The 17,903-nt window shown below is 42.4% G+C and overlaps 1 protein-coding gene across 1 annotated transcript in view; it reads left to right on the forward strand.

Moving 5' to 3' along the window:
* Nucleotides 1-242: 242 nt before the first annotated feature.
* The window catches only part of CERS6 (ceramide synthase 6), a 320,250-nt gene continuing 302,589 nt past the window's right edge, over nt 243-17,903 (forward strand). Inside the window, exon 1 of the mRNA XM_082840643.1 lies at nt 243-545. Within this exon, the coding sequence (XP_082696769.1) occupies nt 376-545 (170 nt within the window). The 5' untranslated portion in view covers nt 243-375. The remainder of the gene's footprint in view (nt 546-17,903) is intronic.

A 17,903-nucleotide genomic window follows, 5' to 3' on the forward strand; every position in this document is an offset into this window, starting at 1 on the left:
CTCGAGAGCACTGTGAGCGCGGGGCCGGGCGGCACTCCCCAGAGCGGTGCCCTGGCGCCCTGAGCGCAGCGGCTGCGCCCTGCCCTCGGGGCGTGGGCTAGCCGGCCGCGTGTGCCTGGCTGCTTGACGCGAGGACGAGCCAATCAGGGCCAGCGGCCGTGGCTGCCATGTGACGGGCGAGGCGGCTCCTATTCCCAACGCGGCCAGAGGGAGGAGAGAACCGGGGCTCGCCGCGAGCCTTCGAGAGCAGCGGCCGCGGAGGAGGCGGCGGCGGCGGCACAGGCTCTAGCCAGCCGCGCGCGCATCCCCGGGCGCCCTGCGTGGCGGAGATCTCGGCGGGCCGCGGGAGCCCAGGACGGGACTGGACAAAGCAAGATGGCAGGAATCTTAGCCTGGTTCTGGAACGAGAGGTTTTGGCTCCCTCACAATGTCACCTGGGCGGACCTGAAGAACACGGAGGAAGCCACCTTCCCGCAGGCTGAGGACCTCTATCTCGCCTTCCCCTTGGCCTTCTGCATGTTAATGGTACGGCTCATCTTCGAGAGGTAAGACGGGCTGGAGCGCTCCTCCCCTCCCCCTACACACACACACAAACACAAACACACACACACACACAGACGCACACCCTCGCGCGCACACCCTCGCGAGCGCTCCTCTCCTCCCCCTACACACACACACACACGCACACCCTCGCGCGCACACGCACACACACACACACACACGCACACCCTCGCGCGCACACGCACACTCGCGTGCTCTGTGGCGCACGCACCCGCGCCCCCAGCGCTCGCGCTTACGTCTCCCAACCTTTGTGTTCGGGAAGGGGTTGCTGACCCCTCAGCCTCGCTGCGGTTGTGGGAGCCGGAGCGGCTCTGGCTTGCCTGCGGATTTCCTCCGAGGCGCTGGGGAGGGCCTGCGGAGCACTGGGGTAGCCCCCCGCACTCCTGCCTGGCCCGCGCTCTCCTCCTCGCGGAGAGGGCGGGCGAACAAAGGTGAGCGACTGCCGGCCTTGGGACGCGCCACACTCCGCCGGGCTGGTCCCTCTCCGCCCCGCGGGCACGCTGTGCTGCCAGGCAGCGCTTCCCTGCCGAGCCTTGTCGCCACCCACCTGACAGCCAGGAACGTTCCGGACGCGCGGCCCGGAGGGCAGAGGAACCGCGCACACTTCCAAATGCTTTCACCCGGGCGCACGGATTGTCCGGACTGTGCTTTGGAGAAATTCACCAGGGACTCCTTGGCTTATGGCCGCTGTTTGGTTTCCATCAGTGACACTGAGTATCAGGACCACAGTGCTGGGAAATAGGTGACAGTAGTTTGTAGGTTTCCAGGACTCCGGGCCATTAGCGATTTCTTTCCAGGACGGGTGCGCAGCCTGCAAAATGGTGATATTAAATTGATAGATGTTTCCTATGAAATTTAATAAACAAACTTTAATTTGGTACCAAAACACAAACAATTTAAAAGAATTAACATATTATTGTTTGTGTAATTGCCGGTTTTGGTTGGGTAGCTCCTTTGTGTCATAAACAAACTTGTGTTACTCACTGAATCAGTCTTAGTCACCAAACTAGATTGTGCCTGCCACGCACTCTCCGGGTGCTATTGAAATAAAACCGGGACAGCAACACACTTCTTTTTCTCAACTGAAAACCTCAACCTCCCATTCCTTTCCCCTCCCCCGTCCCCCATTCATCAGTAGGGGCTGAACTTCTTAGATCACAGAGTATAGATTCCACTTCTCACTTCCACTCCACCTCTCCTCTACCCCCAACTCACCTTGGTCTTGTTTCTTGAGCTGTTGCTCTGTTTTTTGGTGTTTCTGTTTGTCCAAAACCACTCTTGAGGATGGCAGAATTTGTCTTTTGTGTCATTTGTTGCTGGAAATGGCAACAGACAATGCTTCATGGGAACAAAAGGTATCTTTTGTTTAAGGAAGGTGTATTTTTCAATGGGCAGTATTGTTGCTTGAGAACTAAGTCAGCTGTTCACATGCAGAGATTGACGTGCACAGAGGAACAGATTTAAAGACCTGTTTTGAAATGATTGGAATCTAGCACAGATACGTCATTGATCCTCTCCAGCGCTGAGACGTAACTGTGAGAAAGTGGGTGTGTTGTGTTTGCAGGGTTAGAGTTGCTTTGTAGAGCAGATGTTTACTTACAGAAAATGGGAACTCATATCTGACCTTGCAATCTGTCCCAAAAGAGCCTCTTGGGAACGCCGGGTGCTCTGTGGAGACTCATAGTAGGGGTTCCACACAGTTGCCGAATGACATCTGATCAATTCTGGCTGATCATTTCTGGCTGGGCTCACTTTTAGCTGGCTAATGCATTTTGAAAGAGATGTGTAGTCCTATGTTTTGGAAAACAAAACCACGTCAGCGATTGACCTGTGGGCAGAAAGCTGATTCCAGGCTGTTCATTTGGTTGGAAAAAATGCATGTTAGAGAATGGAGATAGCTTTGTACTTTGACTTTCTCTGCTTTAAAAAAAAAAAAAAAAGCTAATTTCATGGTTGCAAACTGGAAGTTCATTTTTCCTCTTCCTGAACATTTTTTTCTTCCTTTGCACAATCCCATGACTTAGAATTTACACAAAGGGGTCAGCTGCCTTCAACCATCAGTCACAGCAAATGTCCTCATATCGATACGTAGAGAGTTGGTGGGTTTCTTTCAGGCCATTGATCCAAATTGAAGTGATTTAATAGCTTGTATGGAAAGTGAAAGTTTATGATTAATGTTCAGCATAATAATCCAGTATGGCCCATATACCACAGGATGCTACTGACTTTTGGAAGGGTGTCTGTTTCTTTCTGTAGTAGTGACAGCTCTGTCTTTAACCATTCGGGATTCTCTCACTTCTCAGAAAATCCAAGGGTATAGTTGTATCCAGAATTACAAGTTCTGCATGTTTCTCCTCTTCTCAAACCTAAATGACACATTCTGGTATCCAACCTGTGGCCTTCATTTCAGCACCCATCAGGGACTTGAATCAATATAACTGAATCAAGCGATATTGTTGGCAGTGGTATGACTCACTTTCGGTACCCTTCTAACATGTTGTGGGTAAATGTTTTTCTTTTGCAGTATTCTGTAACGTATAACATGATTTTAAAAAGCTGGTTGTAAATCTCTTTGAAAAATGAAATGATTTGTAATGGGAAATCCCCCAGGATTTCTTTCCCCCAGGATTCTATTCCTTTTATCTCCTACTGTCATTTATTTCAGAGCTGAGAACATATCTATGAAATAGCCGATTATCCAAGACCTTGATTTCTATTAAATGGGGGTCTTTAATACCCTGTTGAGGCAAAAATTGTGAATTTGAATTCATTCTCCTCAGTCTTACGTATTTCTCTCCGTAAAGAGAAGCACTGAAGAATTAATTGAATCGGGCTTTGCCCATTTGGGCTTTTCCCGTTTTCACCCCCACTGTTTGGGTGTTGGCAGTGAAGGCACTGGTGGCCAGAGCAATGCCATGTTATAGTACCATATGGACAGCAATATGAATGTCCAGCATGATTGGTTAAAAATGGAGCAGCCTAAATTCAATGACTTTTTGCTGATTCTGTGAACAGCCTGAAGTCTGGTGGTTTTTACATTAGTCTTTAAACTACAATTAGCTCTGGGTAGGGACCAGAAAGATCACCATAGATATTACCTGATTGAGTAAAATATCTGTTTTTTTAAAAAATAATTGGATGGTTTCTCCTAGAATGAAAATTGCAGTGTATACCGTTATGTTGTTGGCTTGTTGACAAGGAGCAGAATATTATTGAATAATGTAGCATTATCATGTCTTTGATGAATTGTTTTGATTTAATGCTTGTTTAGGCACAGTGAGCCATTCTCTGGAGTTATACTAAATGCTTCTTCTAAATTCATTAAAAAAATGTGTGTTGCTATGGTATTCATAAATGTGGGATTAAAGTTCCGCAGAATTTCTATTTGGGAATAAAAATTTTTTGAGTTATTGTTACAAAAGATAACATTAATGCATTTTCTTCCTTGTGGGTTTAGGGTAGAGATGCAGAAAGTACTGATTGAGAATCAGAACATTCGCATTCTAGTCAATCTTACCTCACACTGGGGCAGCCACCTAATTTCTCTCTGCCTTATTTTCTCATTTATGCAGTGAAGCAGATGGCCTTTGTAATCCAAGGTTGCTTGCACTTTCCCAGTTATCGCATTCCTGTAGGGATGCTATATATTTGAAGCTTACTAATTGTTATCTCATGAAACTTTGAAGCAGGCTAAATGTTATTTTTTTGCAGGTAGAAATTAGTCATCTAAGAATAAAGAGATTTTTTTCATACAAATATCCTAGCTAATGGTTTTGTTTCTTGTATTTTTCAATTATGATTTGAGTTAAAAGAATCATTTGGGCTATTATCATTTGTGATCCAAATAGCGACACTCTTTCAGAATAACCAACAAAGAAGATTCTCCAGAGAAAGCAATTGCTCTCTTTCCTCAGACCTTTTTTAGATGGATCCCAGAGTAGATCTGCATCTCTTGTGATGTCTGGGTAAGAAATGAGCAACTCATTCCTGTCAGGTTGCTTCTTCAAGTGCCAAGCTATGTGAGAGCTGTCATTCTTCAGAGGCTGACACCAGTCTTACCTGGCTCATTCAGCCAAATAATGACCTCCTGCCACCAAATCCTCAGAGAACAACAGTGTCTTAGTTGTATCAGAGGGGATGTCTGGCCAGTGGGTCAATTTTTATCATGCGTTTACTTAATATCTTTGCCTTAGCAGCAGCCTTGGGTGAGGTCATTGAGGAGACGAGATGAGAGGAGAGGACAGAGAGAAAACAAGTGAGAATGTATTTCTGATGGTTAGAGGAGAGAGGGGAGGTGTGAGTGAATGACTGCCAGGAAAAAGTGGGGTGTCAGGTGTTTCATAACTGAAGGATGTTCCTATAATGTAGCTTGTAATGGAGGCTGATATTGTCAGATATATTTTAGAAGACTGGAGTGTGCAATGGACTGAAATGTTCATGTGCCCTCAAAATCCATAAGTGGCGATCCTTATTTGTAAGTTGCAAATGCCAAGGTGATGGTAGTTGGAAGTGGGGACTTTGGGAAGTGAATAGGTCATGAGGGTGGTGTCTCATATATGGGATTAGTCCCTTTTTAGAAAAGACCCCAGAGACCTCCCTCACTGCTTCCATCATGAGGACACAGTAAAAAGATGGCTGTCTGTGAAGCAGGAAGATTGCCTTCCCCATACACCAAATCTGCTGGTGCCCTGATCTTGGACTTCCCAGTCTCCAGAACTATGAGAGAGAAATTTCTGTTATTCATAAGCCGCCCAGCCTACGATATTTTGTTATAGCAGCCAGAATGGCCCAAGATGGAGTACTTGAGAACAACTTGCATACAAACATGCTTTTTTCATGCAATCCATCCTGGATGTTTAACTCCATAAATATACCTTTTTTGCTTGTTAAATGATTGTGTGATTCAGATTAAAACTACAGATACCTGCTTTGCCAGACTGGTGTAAGAGGCAAGAGTTTGGGTCAGACACAAACAGGTTGACGCCTACAGTTTCTGACTGGGGTAGAAAAATTGGATTACAATGGATGTTTCATTGGAAAACAACCTAAAATCAAAGGGGTGGTATTCTCTGCAGAACTTTGGTACAGCCTTCTTTTTTTTTTTTTTTTGCGGTATGCAGCCCTCTCCCTGTTGTGGCCTCTCCCGTTGCGGAGCACAGGCTTTGGACGCGCAGGCTCAGCAGCCATGGCTCACAGGCCCAGCCGCTCCGCGGCATGTGGGATCTTCCCGGACCGGGGCGCGAACCCGTGTCCCCTGCATCGGCAGGCGGGCTCTCAACCACTGCGCTATCAGGGAAGCCCCCTGGTACAGCCTTCTTATCTTGCAAAATAAAAGGTTTGTATTTACAGGGTGCAATAGTGTAGCTATTTGTAATAGGTTGATTTGTGGATAAAAGACATGACATTACTCTTAACGGGCAGCAGAATAGTGGGGAAGGCAGGTGAGATAACTTTAAATTATCACAAATGATTTAATGTCATCAAGGACTGATGAAATTAACAACCTGAATTCACTTAATGACTTTTCTGTTGAAAGTATTTGAATTCTCCATGGACAGGGTTAGATATTTTCCTCAATTCCAGTCCCAAAGGTATTTCAGAAGTGTTTTGTCTTCTGTGATGGGGAAGGGCAGGTGGCCTTGGCAAGATAATGGAGTTTCAGATGAATTTCTTCCATCATCAGACCAGTCGCATGGCTTTATAGGAGATCACTGCACCTGCCTCAGGCTTTCTTTACCTGTTTTACTCACCTGATAGCACTTCGTTGGTGAGCACTAGAATCTCGGTCCATGTTGTACATAGAAGATTTTAAATGTTTATTACACGCACTTAACATTCCTTCCTCCATCACCAAGCAAACCAGATTTTCTAAAGCTATTGGTCATCTATTTCTTACAAAGCCATGACCCTCAAAATTATATTGTTTTTTCCCCTCCCATCTTCATTTGATCAATTTATTTGTTAAGCACTTTTGAGTCAAGATACCAGAGTTTCCAAATTTTGTTTGCTAATAACTAGTGTGCCACTTAATGTTGATAGGGGGGCATTTTTTCTTTCTTTTTATTTGTAAAAATAAGAGGTTAGCAAGATTGCCACTCGTATTACAAGGATCCTTCTGTATTAGTGATGCCCTGAAAATCTTTATGCCTGAAGTTAGTCTTTGGTCCCTTCTTTCCCACATCCCCTCTTTTAAAAAAATGGTTTCATAAGCTCTTTTGTCATCTTTTTCCTGCCATCATAGTTTCTATTGACTTCTCCAAATGCCTGTGCTATAGCCTGATTGAATACAAAATGGTGATTCTCACAGTACCTTTTTTGGGGTACTGCTGTGGATGATGGCATATCCAGGGCATGTGGTCTGAAGTTGTAACTTGGAGCTCACCATTTGTTTTGTTTTATGTTGGACTACTGCAAGTGACTACAGTTTTTAGTTTTAATTAAAAAAATAATAACTAATATTTATTTCCTAGAATGAGTTTATTACTTTACATGGTTTACATCGTATAATCCTTTTATAAGCCCTGTGTGGTAGATATTAATCTTCCCAATATTTTACAGATGATACTAAGGATAGAAAATTTAGGAAATGCACCTAACTTTACACAGCTTAAAATAACAAGGTAGGCATCTAGAACCAGGTTTCTTGATCTCCTAATAATTTCTTTGATCTCCTATTTTAAAGCAAGTATCATGAGCTCACACTGTATATATATATGGTTTTATATGCCGCCTTTTGCTATGTAATGATATAATCTGAACATTTTCCATGTAATTAAACTTATTCAAAAGTGTTTTCAGTGGCTGCACATTATTCTACGCTTTGGATATGCCATAATTCATTTCACTAGTCCCCCTATTATTGTTGGATACTTAGGCTGTTTCCAGTTTGTGTATATAAATCTTCCGATTACTGATGACTTCCTAAGGAATGTTCCCCAGAGGTGGCATTTCTAAGCCCAAAGATAAATATTTTAATGTTCTTGATAGATACAAATCACCAAATTCGTTTTGGGAAAGATTATATTCATTTGTATTTCCTTATTAGCATGCAGATTATTATTATTTGAGGAAATCTTTTTCTTTGAAAGTTGAAAAAAATGTTACTCTTGTAATGTGTGTTTTATGGTACTCATGATGAACTTATTTCAAATATTTATTATTAATCACTTGTATTTCACTTTCTGTGAATTCATGTGTATTTTCCTACTGGGATGAGCTTCTCAACTTTTTGGGTAGGAAATGGTGGCCTTTGATTTTTTTTTTTTTTTTTTGCGGTACGCGGGCCTCTCACTGTTGTGGCCTCTCCTGCTGCGGAGCCCAGGCTCTGGACGCACAGGCTCAGAGGCCATGGCTCACGGGCGCAGCCGCTCCGCGGCATGTGGGATCTTCCCGGACCGGGGCACGAACCCGTGTCCCCTGCATCAGCAGGCGGACTCTCAACCACTGCGCCACCAGGGAAGCCCTGATTTTTTTTTTTTTTAAATCGGGATGGTTTCGTATTGTCTGTTTCTCTAGTCATGTGTTTATACTCACTTCTTTCTGCCTCCTGCCTCTCCTCCACAACCTAAGTCCTCGTCATCAGGAAGGAAGCTTCTCAGATTCTATTAATACATACTGAAAAGGATACATGCAAGAGGATAAAGTAGATAATATCCTGACTTTATTATGGAAGATGAGGCAGAGAGAAAGGGCTTGGAATAAGTTTCAGGGATTAAGAATGAATGGGTTTTGGGACTTCTCTGGGGGCGCAGTGGTTAAGAATCCGCCTGCCAATGCAGGGGACATGGGTTTGATCCCTGGTCCGGGAAGATCCCACGTGCCGCGGAGCAACTAAGCCTGAGCGCCACAACTACTGAGCTTGCACTCTAGAGCCCGCAAACCACAACTACTGAGCCCACGCACCACAGCTACTGAAGCCTGTGCGCCCTAGAGCCTGCACGCTGCAACTACTGAGCCCATGTGCCGCAACTATTGAGCCCGCATGCTGCAGCTACTGAAGCCTGTGTGCCTAGAGCCCATGCTCCGCAACAAGAGAAGCCACCGCAATGAGAAGCCTGCACACCGCAACGAAGAGTAACCCCTGCTCGCCACAACTAGAGAAAGCCTGCTCACAGCAACAAAGACCCATTGCAGACCGAAAAATAAATAAAAAATTAAAAACAAAACTAAAAAAAAGAATGAATGGGTTTTTATGAAGGAAAACTCAGAGATAGAGCCTAAACACCTTTATATTGTTTCTCTGAACATTTGGATAAAAGCGACTTAGTAGACTAAACATTAGGGAAATGCAAATCACCCTACAAGTGTTAGGATGGCCACTATAAAAAAAAAAGAAAAAGAAAAGAAAAGAAAATAACAAGTGTTGGTCATGATGTGGAGAAATTGGAACCCTTTGCCTTGTTGGTGGGAATGTAAAATGGTACAGCCACTGTGGAGAACAATATGGAGTTTCCTCAAAAAATTAAAAGTAGAATTACTATATGATCCAGCAGTTGCACTTCTGGTATATGCCCAAAAGAATTGAAGTGCGGGTCTCAAAGAGATATTTGTATACCCATGATCATAGCAATATTATTCACAATAGCTAAAAGGTAGAAGCCACCTAAGTGACCGACAGGTGAATGGATAAACAAAATGTGGTATATACATGCAATAGGATATGATTTAGCCTCAAAAAGGAAGGAAACTCTGACACGTTACAACATGGATGAAGCTTAAAGACATTATACTAAGTGAAGTAAGCCAGTCACAAAAAGACAAACACTGTAAGGTTGCACTTATGTGAGGTAACTTGAATAGTCAAATGCATAAAGACAGAATGTAGAATGGTGGTTGCCAGGGGCTGGAGGGAGAGGGAAATGGGGACTTATTGTTTGATGAGTATTCTCATGTACTTTCATCAGTACTTTGATCATGTACTTTCATCATGTACTTTGCAAGATGAAAGAGTTCTGGAGATCAGTGGTGGTAATGGTCGCACAATGTGAATGTACTTAATGCCACTGAACTGTACACTAAAAATGTTTAAGATGGTAAATTTTATGTGTATTTTACCACAATTAAAAAAAATAATAATAGAAAAAAAGAAAATTCACTGACTAAAGAAAAAGTCATTTACTAGAAATACCTGATTTCATTTTCTAAACTTGACAGTTTTCTAGTTATTAATAAGTATCACTTCCATGAAGGGTGATGGAAGGAAGGTTGAAGGCCAGAGAGCACTCAAGTACCCTGGGCCTTTTTTGAAAGGTACTTCAACCAAACAACCTCCTACAATCTATTTATCGATATAACAGTTTAATAATTGGCATGTCCAGAAGAGGAGAGCAATGTGTCTTTGGAAAAGCACACTGTATAGTTTCAGAGGATCCCTCGGACTAAAGTAAAGGGATCCTAGTGAGTTCACGATCCATTTGAAGCAAACCAGGAAGATAGGATCAAATTCTAGTAAGGCGAGTGACCTAGGCCAGAGATTCTTCCAATGGAAGCTTTTGCCATGGAAGAAGAGTAGATCTGACCTTCCTCTCTATTTTTTGATTTAATTGCACAACATTTTTGTAAGCAAATGATTTAAACACCTGAAAATTTGAACATAGTTTTTCCTTAAATGCTGTATGCTATAAGGCAATCGATTGTAAGCAGTGGCAAGTATATTATTGAAAAGGAGTTTTCAAAGTTGCATTGTACAAAACACAGCTTTCTATGGTTCATTTATGAGAATATTTTGGGCAGGTTTTTGTTTTTGTTTTTTTAAAGGAGGACCTTCTTTTCCTCACTACTGGTCTTCGAAGTGAATTTCTTTCGGACCACTCCTGCTTCCCATTCCTACTTTGTCTTTTATTTCCTCACAGTTGGCTCGTGGCGGTTGTTTGTGGCAGGGGTGGAGCTGGAGACATCCAGATGGTTGTTTTTTTTTTTTTTTTAAGGTGTACATGTGTTAATTTTAATTTTTTTTAACATCTTTATTGGAGTATAACTGCTTTACAATGGTGTGTTAGTTTCTGCTGTGTAACAAAGTGAATCGGCTATACATATACATATATCCCTATATCTCCTCCCTCTTGTGTCATCCTCCCTATCCCAGCCCTCTAGGTGGTCACAAAGCACCGAGCTGACCTCCCCGTGCTACATGGCTGCTTCCCACTAGCTATTTTACACCCAAATGGTTTTTCATTGCAGGGAAGATACATTCCTTTGCTAGGTGGCCTTTTTCACACAGTGATCTAGGAGTAACATTTTGTGACTTGCCAGTGCCTATATAAATGCCACATCTTATCTGTGAGGTTTTCAGGTTACAAAGCTATTGTTGCTGTCCTGAAGCTGTAATTGTGATTCTTTTTTCCTTCCTCCCTCTTTCCTTTCCTCTCCTTTCCTTTCCTTTCCTTCTTTTTTCCCTCCCTCCCTCCCTCCCTTACTTCTCCTCTCTTTCTTCTTTTCTCTCTCTCTCCCTCTCCACCTTCGTTCCTTCTGCTTCTCATTGTTACAGATCCTTTAAAAACACAGGGAGGTTTAGTTTAGAGAGCAGAGGAACAGCACAGCGTTAAGAGTGGGGGAGGGAGGCAAAGAAAACCATCAAAAATCTTGTCCAGGGACACAGTTTGGCAAGTATCAGAGTAAAAGCTGCCAGCTAGTCTAAGTGGCTCTGTAGATCACCATTTCAAAGCAGAATAAAGTGACTTGGTGCTCTAAGCAGAGTGGCAGTTTTGGACACAATAGCTTGAGTGAAGGAAAATTGAGAATCAGCCACTTAGGCATGCTGGAGATTAAGAGAATATAAGGGCATATTGTGTGTCAGTGGGAGTGTGGATATCTTTGAGTGCTTGGATACACTGGAGGGTGACAGTGCATTTAAATTATGTTACTGTTGTGTACTTTTATAGGACTTAATTAGAAATGTGTATTCCTTAAAATACTGTTATGCCACCTAACTTGAGTACAGTAAATTGGTTTTAGGTTTTAATGGAACTGATGTAAAATGATACCCCATAAAAAAAAAGTATTTGTGTTTGGTTTCAGAAAAAAAAAAAAAAAGTATATTCCTAACTAGAATTAAAAGGAAAATGGAAGAGGTATCAGAAAGACTGGAAACTTGGGTTTAAATCCAAACACTGCCTTTTCTCAGCTATTCAGTAGTGAACAGAATACTCTGAAATTTGGTATTCTCACTTATAAAATGGGGAATGGGGCTACTTTGTGATATTAGAAGACTATCTGCAAAAATGTAGTTGAAAGAGACTCAACTGCTTCCTAAAAATATACATTGTGTAAAAAATAATTGATAACATGGTACACTACAGTATTTAGTATGACGGAGAAATAATATTCTGTAATGTGATTTCATGTGTCGGGTATGTGTTTTCTGGGGCAGGGGGTGGGTCGGGAGAGGGTATGGCTTATAGAGGCAGTAGAATCTGTTTATGTATTTGATCCTGGAGCTGGAGGATTTACTTGTTCTGTTGAAGAGTAAATATTTAGAGTTTTAAAGAGGCATTGAAGCCCCAATCTGTTCAGCGCTATGCCTATTTAGGGAGGAGAATGCTTCTTAGCCTTTTCTTCTCAACAGTTAATAGTGTATTGTAGGTCAGAGACTTCCTTGTATTTGGTGGCAGAAAACTATGGTAGGGTTTCTAATGGTAGGATTTTAGACAAGTGATGGGCAGCTGTGTACCACTTAGAGCCTGAAGCTTTCTCAGGGGGCTCAGCCTTTAGAGAGAGCCCAGGAAGATGGTCTTCCACTAGATGGAGTTTTCTCTGGAAACTGCCTTTCAGTGGAGGGATGCCTTATGCAAATATCCCAGTCTATCTCCCATTGCCCCATCTGGCCCTGATGGTCGTTTTTTTATTGCACGTGGTCTCCAGGGAAAATTGATTGGGTCTTCAACCACTGGTAATGGCAAACATCAAATTCACCATTTATATTGATTTAAGACCTAGACTGGATTCTGGCCATGCCACCTACTAGACACAGATCTAGGAGCAAATTACTTAATCTCTTCATGCTCAGTTTCCATTTGAAACGCTTAGGGTTGTTGTGAAGATTAAACGAGAGAAAGCATGCGTTGCCTTTAGGGCAATGCCTAGTTCGTGGAGGTGGTAGTTACTTGCTCTTCAAGTTTATTGAAGGTTTAGAAATGAGACTTTACCATGAGATTTCTGAAACCCTTTTCTAGCATTACCTTTATGTCATGAATGTGTATGTCAGGCTCCATTCCTGCTTTCAGTAGCTGGGGTTGCTGGCATAGCCATTTGAGTTTTATTTTCCCTATTTCTCCTCTTCTGTCTCTCTCTCTCTCTCTCTCTCTCTCTCTCTCTCGCTTTTTTTCCCCTCCAAGGAACATTCTGATTCTTCCAGCTGTAGTCAGCAGAAAATAATCCCAGCAGGTTAGTGAAGAGCTGGGCCGTATGTATCTCATAGTCATGTAATGCACTTTGCTGAGATTGTATGTTACTATTTAGACAGCTCAGACATTTTCTTTTTCTCATAAGAGCCTCCCAGAGAAAGGAAAGCCTTGAGACTGACGTTTATTGATTTCTTTCAGAGTTTTAACCCTCGTGGATTGTCTTAATTTTATCCTTAAGAAGAAAGAAATTCAGTCTAGTGTCCTTGGGATCATCCTTGTGAAGATGCAGACATTCAGAATTAGCTGAAAATAATAAATATGTGTATTTTTTTTCTTAAGAGAAACAAATCTACACCCCCAAATTTGAACTTCCTTTGGTATGAATACGGCTAACCTAGCCTGACCGAATTCGTTCACAAGGGGGTTGTACCTGATTTCTACTAAAGGCACTTTTGCAGCTCTGCGCAGTTTAAGCATATCATTAAGTTTGTTGTGTAAATAGATTAACAAGCCTGCTAGTTTCTTTAGGCGCTGATAGAGGGCATCTTAGGATGATCAAATACGACATTTTTGTGGGTTGTCTTTTAAATGAGGAAGGAAGGCAAAGATGAAACTACAGTGCTGTGGAGTGACAAATTACCAAAAACTGCCTCTATTTTAATTCAGCGATAGTTTAACAGAGTCACAGATTTTCTGCTTAGAAAGGAAATTGAAAACTCGTTCATTAAAACATATTTGAGTCTATCATGTGTTACACACCAGTGTTGTACCGAAGTAGGAGGGGAGGGGTGGTAGTGGTGGGAGAGGTCTGCCCTGGGTGCAGGCAGTAAGGGGCTGTATTACCTACCAATAGATTTAAAAGAAAACAATAAAATTGACTAAAAGTTGGTCTGCTTCTTATTAGCACCATGTGAAGCAAATTCTAAACATAGAATTGATAGAGTGAAAAAATACCCCCCCCAAGCAGAGCACACTGTTCCTACCACCCCTATCCCACCACCTCTTGGAACACCTCTGCCAGATGCCATTTCAGGGCACAGATGTTCTGAAAACCACACTTTGAGAAATACTGGCAGAGCTAGGAATCTCTACTTCCCATTTTCTGTATCAGGACAACAAAGCCTATAGAGATAAATGAAGTAACTTGCTCTGTGCCACCCACCCAGGTCCAGGTCCTGGGAGAGCATGGCTGCTATGGGATGCTCACAGTGCCATTGTAGGGTGACCCCCTGATCCCAGTATATCTGGAACTATCCCAGGAAACGCCTCAGCCCGGGAAAAACTGGAACAGTTGGTCACCCCACCTAATAGTTTGCTCTGTAACGCCCAAGTTGGTCTGGTCACCAGCCAGGAGTATTTCTACAATAAAAATGGCTACTCTTCCTCTTCCTACAGGTAAAGGAGGCTGGCTGTGGGGAGAAGCATCCCGGGTGATTGAGATGTGCTGCCTGCCCCACTGTCAATGTACATTTCATGGCTTTCTAAAAAAACATGTGATTGGAGGGCTCCCCATTAAATGTGGGTTGGAGCTCCTGAGAGCAGAACTCATTCTGCAGATACCCAGGACCAGTTCTTCGTGTGGTGATGGCTCCCCAGCACGTTTGCCCTGTGTTACTGAGACCACGCACCCAGTTTTATTTTCCTCCCGCTTTCAGCCCAGCGCGGGTTAAGCACCCACACTTAAATGGCTGCTTGCAGAATTGCAAAGGGACTGGAGAAGAGAACAAAAATAGATGTACAGGTGGCCGTCATAAACTCAGCAGTTATTTCTAAGGATTGTTCAGGCGATCAAGTGGTTTTCTGTGTGTGTATTTTTTATTCATGGTTTTGTTGAGTTTTATAAAGTATACAGCTTTCTTTTGCTGGTGGTAGGTACCTGTAGTTTATTGGAAAGAACTGGGCTCCTGAAATAAACCTTGCAGTGAACTGTATCTTAGAGTTGAATGAAGGAAGTGTTAGGAGATTCCAGTGCTCTGACCTAGCCTCCCTCAGAGGCAGGCTCTCGCCGTGGGGCTCTACGCAAGCAGAAGGCTTTCGCCACGCTCAGTACCCATGCTGTGCCCCTGCCCCCAGCCGGCCCACACCTCGGAGTAGGGTCAAGCCATCGATGATCGGGTAGAGGGCAACTAGTCACCAGCTTAAGACCAGGGCTTATCACTTCTTGTAACTGCTGGCTTCTTTTCACTTAGTGAAGATTCCACATCTTCTGTTTACCGCTTAGATCCTCCTCTGCTTCGAACTGAAGGTAACCTGGGTAAACTGACCCTCCTGATTCGTTGACCCCCTGGTTTTTTGATCTTGAGCCCCGGTTACCAGCTGTTCTGTCATTACTCACATTTCCCAGGGGAATAGTGAATTTGAGCAAAATCCACTTAGAAGGATGGTTACTAATAAGAGCTATCACCTCCCATTGTGCTAACTTCAGTTTTTTTTCTTTTAACATCTTTATTGGAGTATAATTGCTTTACAATGGTGTGTCAGTTTCTGCTTTATAACAAAGTGAATCAGTTATACATATACACATGTTCCCATATCTCTTCCCTCTTGCATCTCCCTCCCTCCCACCCTCCCTTATCCCACCCCTCTAGGTGGTCACAAAGCACCAAGCTGATCTCCCTGTGCTATGAGGCTGCTTCCTACTAGCTATCTATTTTACGTTTGGTAGTGTATATATGTCCATGCCACTCTCTCACTTTGTCCCAGCTCACCCTTCCCCCTCCCCATATCCTCAAGTCCATTCTCTAGTAGGTCTGTGTCTTTATTCCCGTCTTACCCCTAGGTTCTTCATTACTTTTTTTTTTCTTAGATTCCATATATATGTGTTAGCATACGGTATTTACTTTTCTCTTTCTGACTTACTTCACTCTGTATGACAGACTCTAGGTCCATCCACCTCATTACAAATACCTCAATTTCGTTTCTTTTTATGGCTGAGTAATATTCCATTGTATATATGTGCCACATCTTCTTTATCCATTCATCCGATGATGGACACTTAGGTTGCTTCCATCTCCTGGCTATTGTAAATAGAGCTGCAATGAACATTTTGGTACATGACTCTTTTTGAATTATGGTTTTCTTGGAACATTCTCCAGGATAGATCATATCTTGGGTCACAAATCAAGCCTTGGTAAATTTAAGAAAATTGAAATCGTATCAAGTATCTTTTCCGATAACTTCAGTTTTTTGGTGTGTTTAAAAAATAAGTAATAAACAATATGGAATAAATGTTCTTTCTGTTTTCAAGAATAAGTTCATAGTTTCAGATTCCTTTTTATGATTGAAAAAAAAAGAAATAGAATTTGGTATTACGTCCCACAGTTATAAAGCAAGAGTTTATTGTTTGGCAAGCAGTTTTCCCCCTTTTGCAGAATTGAAGATGAGTTAAAAATGTTGCATTAAAAGGAGAACCAAACGTGGTTAGCCTTTCTCTCCATTCCATTTTCCCAGCCAATATCTAATTCTTTACTCAGGGGTCAAATCTAAGGAATTTCAGTCCTTTCAAATTGTCTAAAGCTTTTCTGAATTAGATGCACTTAGCTGCTAGAAACTTCTTACTGCCCTATGTTTTAAAAGCCAACTTTAAAGAGTCAGGAGGCTACTCTGAATGGGAACTGCTAAAAGTAAATAGTGTATGAGGATACATTTTGGAAGTTGACACAGATTATACTTGTCTTTGCAGGTGAAACTAAACAGTCTTTTTGGTCCTGAGGAGTGTTTAGATTTGTGGAGAGACTAAGAGTGAGAGTGAGAGGTAGAGAGAGAGAGAGCTAGAGCGAGGGAGGGAGGGAGGGAGTGACTCTCTCTCTCTGCCATATGTGTACAACAAAAGGGAGCATAGAACCCTGACTTTGGCTTAAAATTCCACCTTGGTGGAACCCCAGTTCAGCTAATTCCCTAATGGGTATTTGCTCTAAACCCATCATTCAAGTGTACAATCATCAGTCGCTTAACAAATATTTATATGGTGTTGTTTGAAAAGTGCTTTATTTTTCTAACGTAAACTTTTTATTCTGTGTGTATAGCATACATACAGAAACATGCACAAAAGTACACGTAAAACCTACAGCTTATTGAATTATCACAACAAAGTAAACACATCCATGCGTTCACTAATCAGAATGTGGACCTAGAAATAGAACGTTACTAGCACTGTAGAAGCTTCCTCCTTATTAGTTTTACCCATTTTATAAATTAAGGAAAAATTATTTGCAGTGTGAAGATGAAAGGCAACTTTAATTCCTAATCTATGCAGCAATACCCATTCTTCCACTTAAGGTCATTGGTTCCTTATAGAGAAAAACATAAGCTCTGCTCTGGTACTTGCCCTCACGCATGGAACCATATTTCTTCTCTTTGGGTTAAGTTTGTACACATGCTTGTGTAAAGGTGTGTGTGTATTTATATACCAAATGGGTTAGTATTTGGCTATAAAATTTAATATGTTAAAGAAATTGTTTAGAAAGGAATAGGATGTAGGGAAAGTGAGTGAGAGAAAGAACTGTCGTCAAAAACATTCATTTTCTTTCCCATCTTATTTAATTAGTGAGAATTTTTTTTTTTTTTTTTTTTTTTTTTTTTTTTTTTTGCGGTACGCGGGCCTCTCACTGCTGTGGCCTCTCCCGTTGCGGAGCACAGGCTCCGGACGCGCAGGCTCAGCGGCCATGGCTCACGGGCCGAGCAGCTCCGCGGCACGTGGGATCTTCCCGGACCTGGGCACGAACCCACGTCCCCTGTATTGGCAGGCGGACTCTCAACCACTGCGTCACCAGGGAAGCCCAGTGAGAATGTTTTATAAGGATTAATGAAGGGACAAAATACAATGTCTTTACTTTAAAAAGAAAACATTAATGATGTTAAACAGGGGATATGTGTGTATGTTTGGAAAGCTTCTATATCCTGTTCGTTGACTGTAGAAGGTCTGAGAGGATTTGTAGTTTGAGACAAGGGACTCAGACTTTGAATTTGAATAAGCCATGTATTTTGAACACTAAGTGTTTG

Source organism: Leucopleurus acutus (genome assembly GCF_964270905.1).
Source record: "Leucopleurus acutus genome assembly, chromosome: 6".
Classification (NCBI taxonomy): Eukaryota; Metazoa; Chordata; class Mammalia; order Artiodactyla; family Delphinidae; genus Leucopleurus; species Leucopleurus acutus.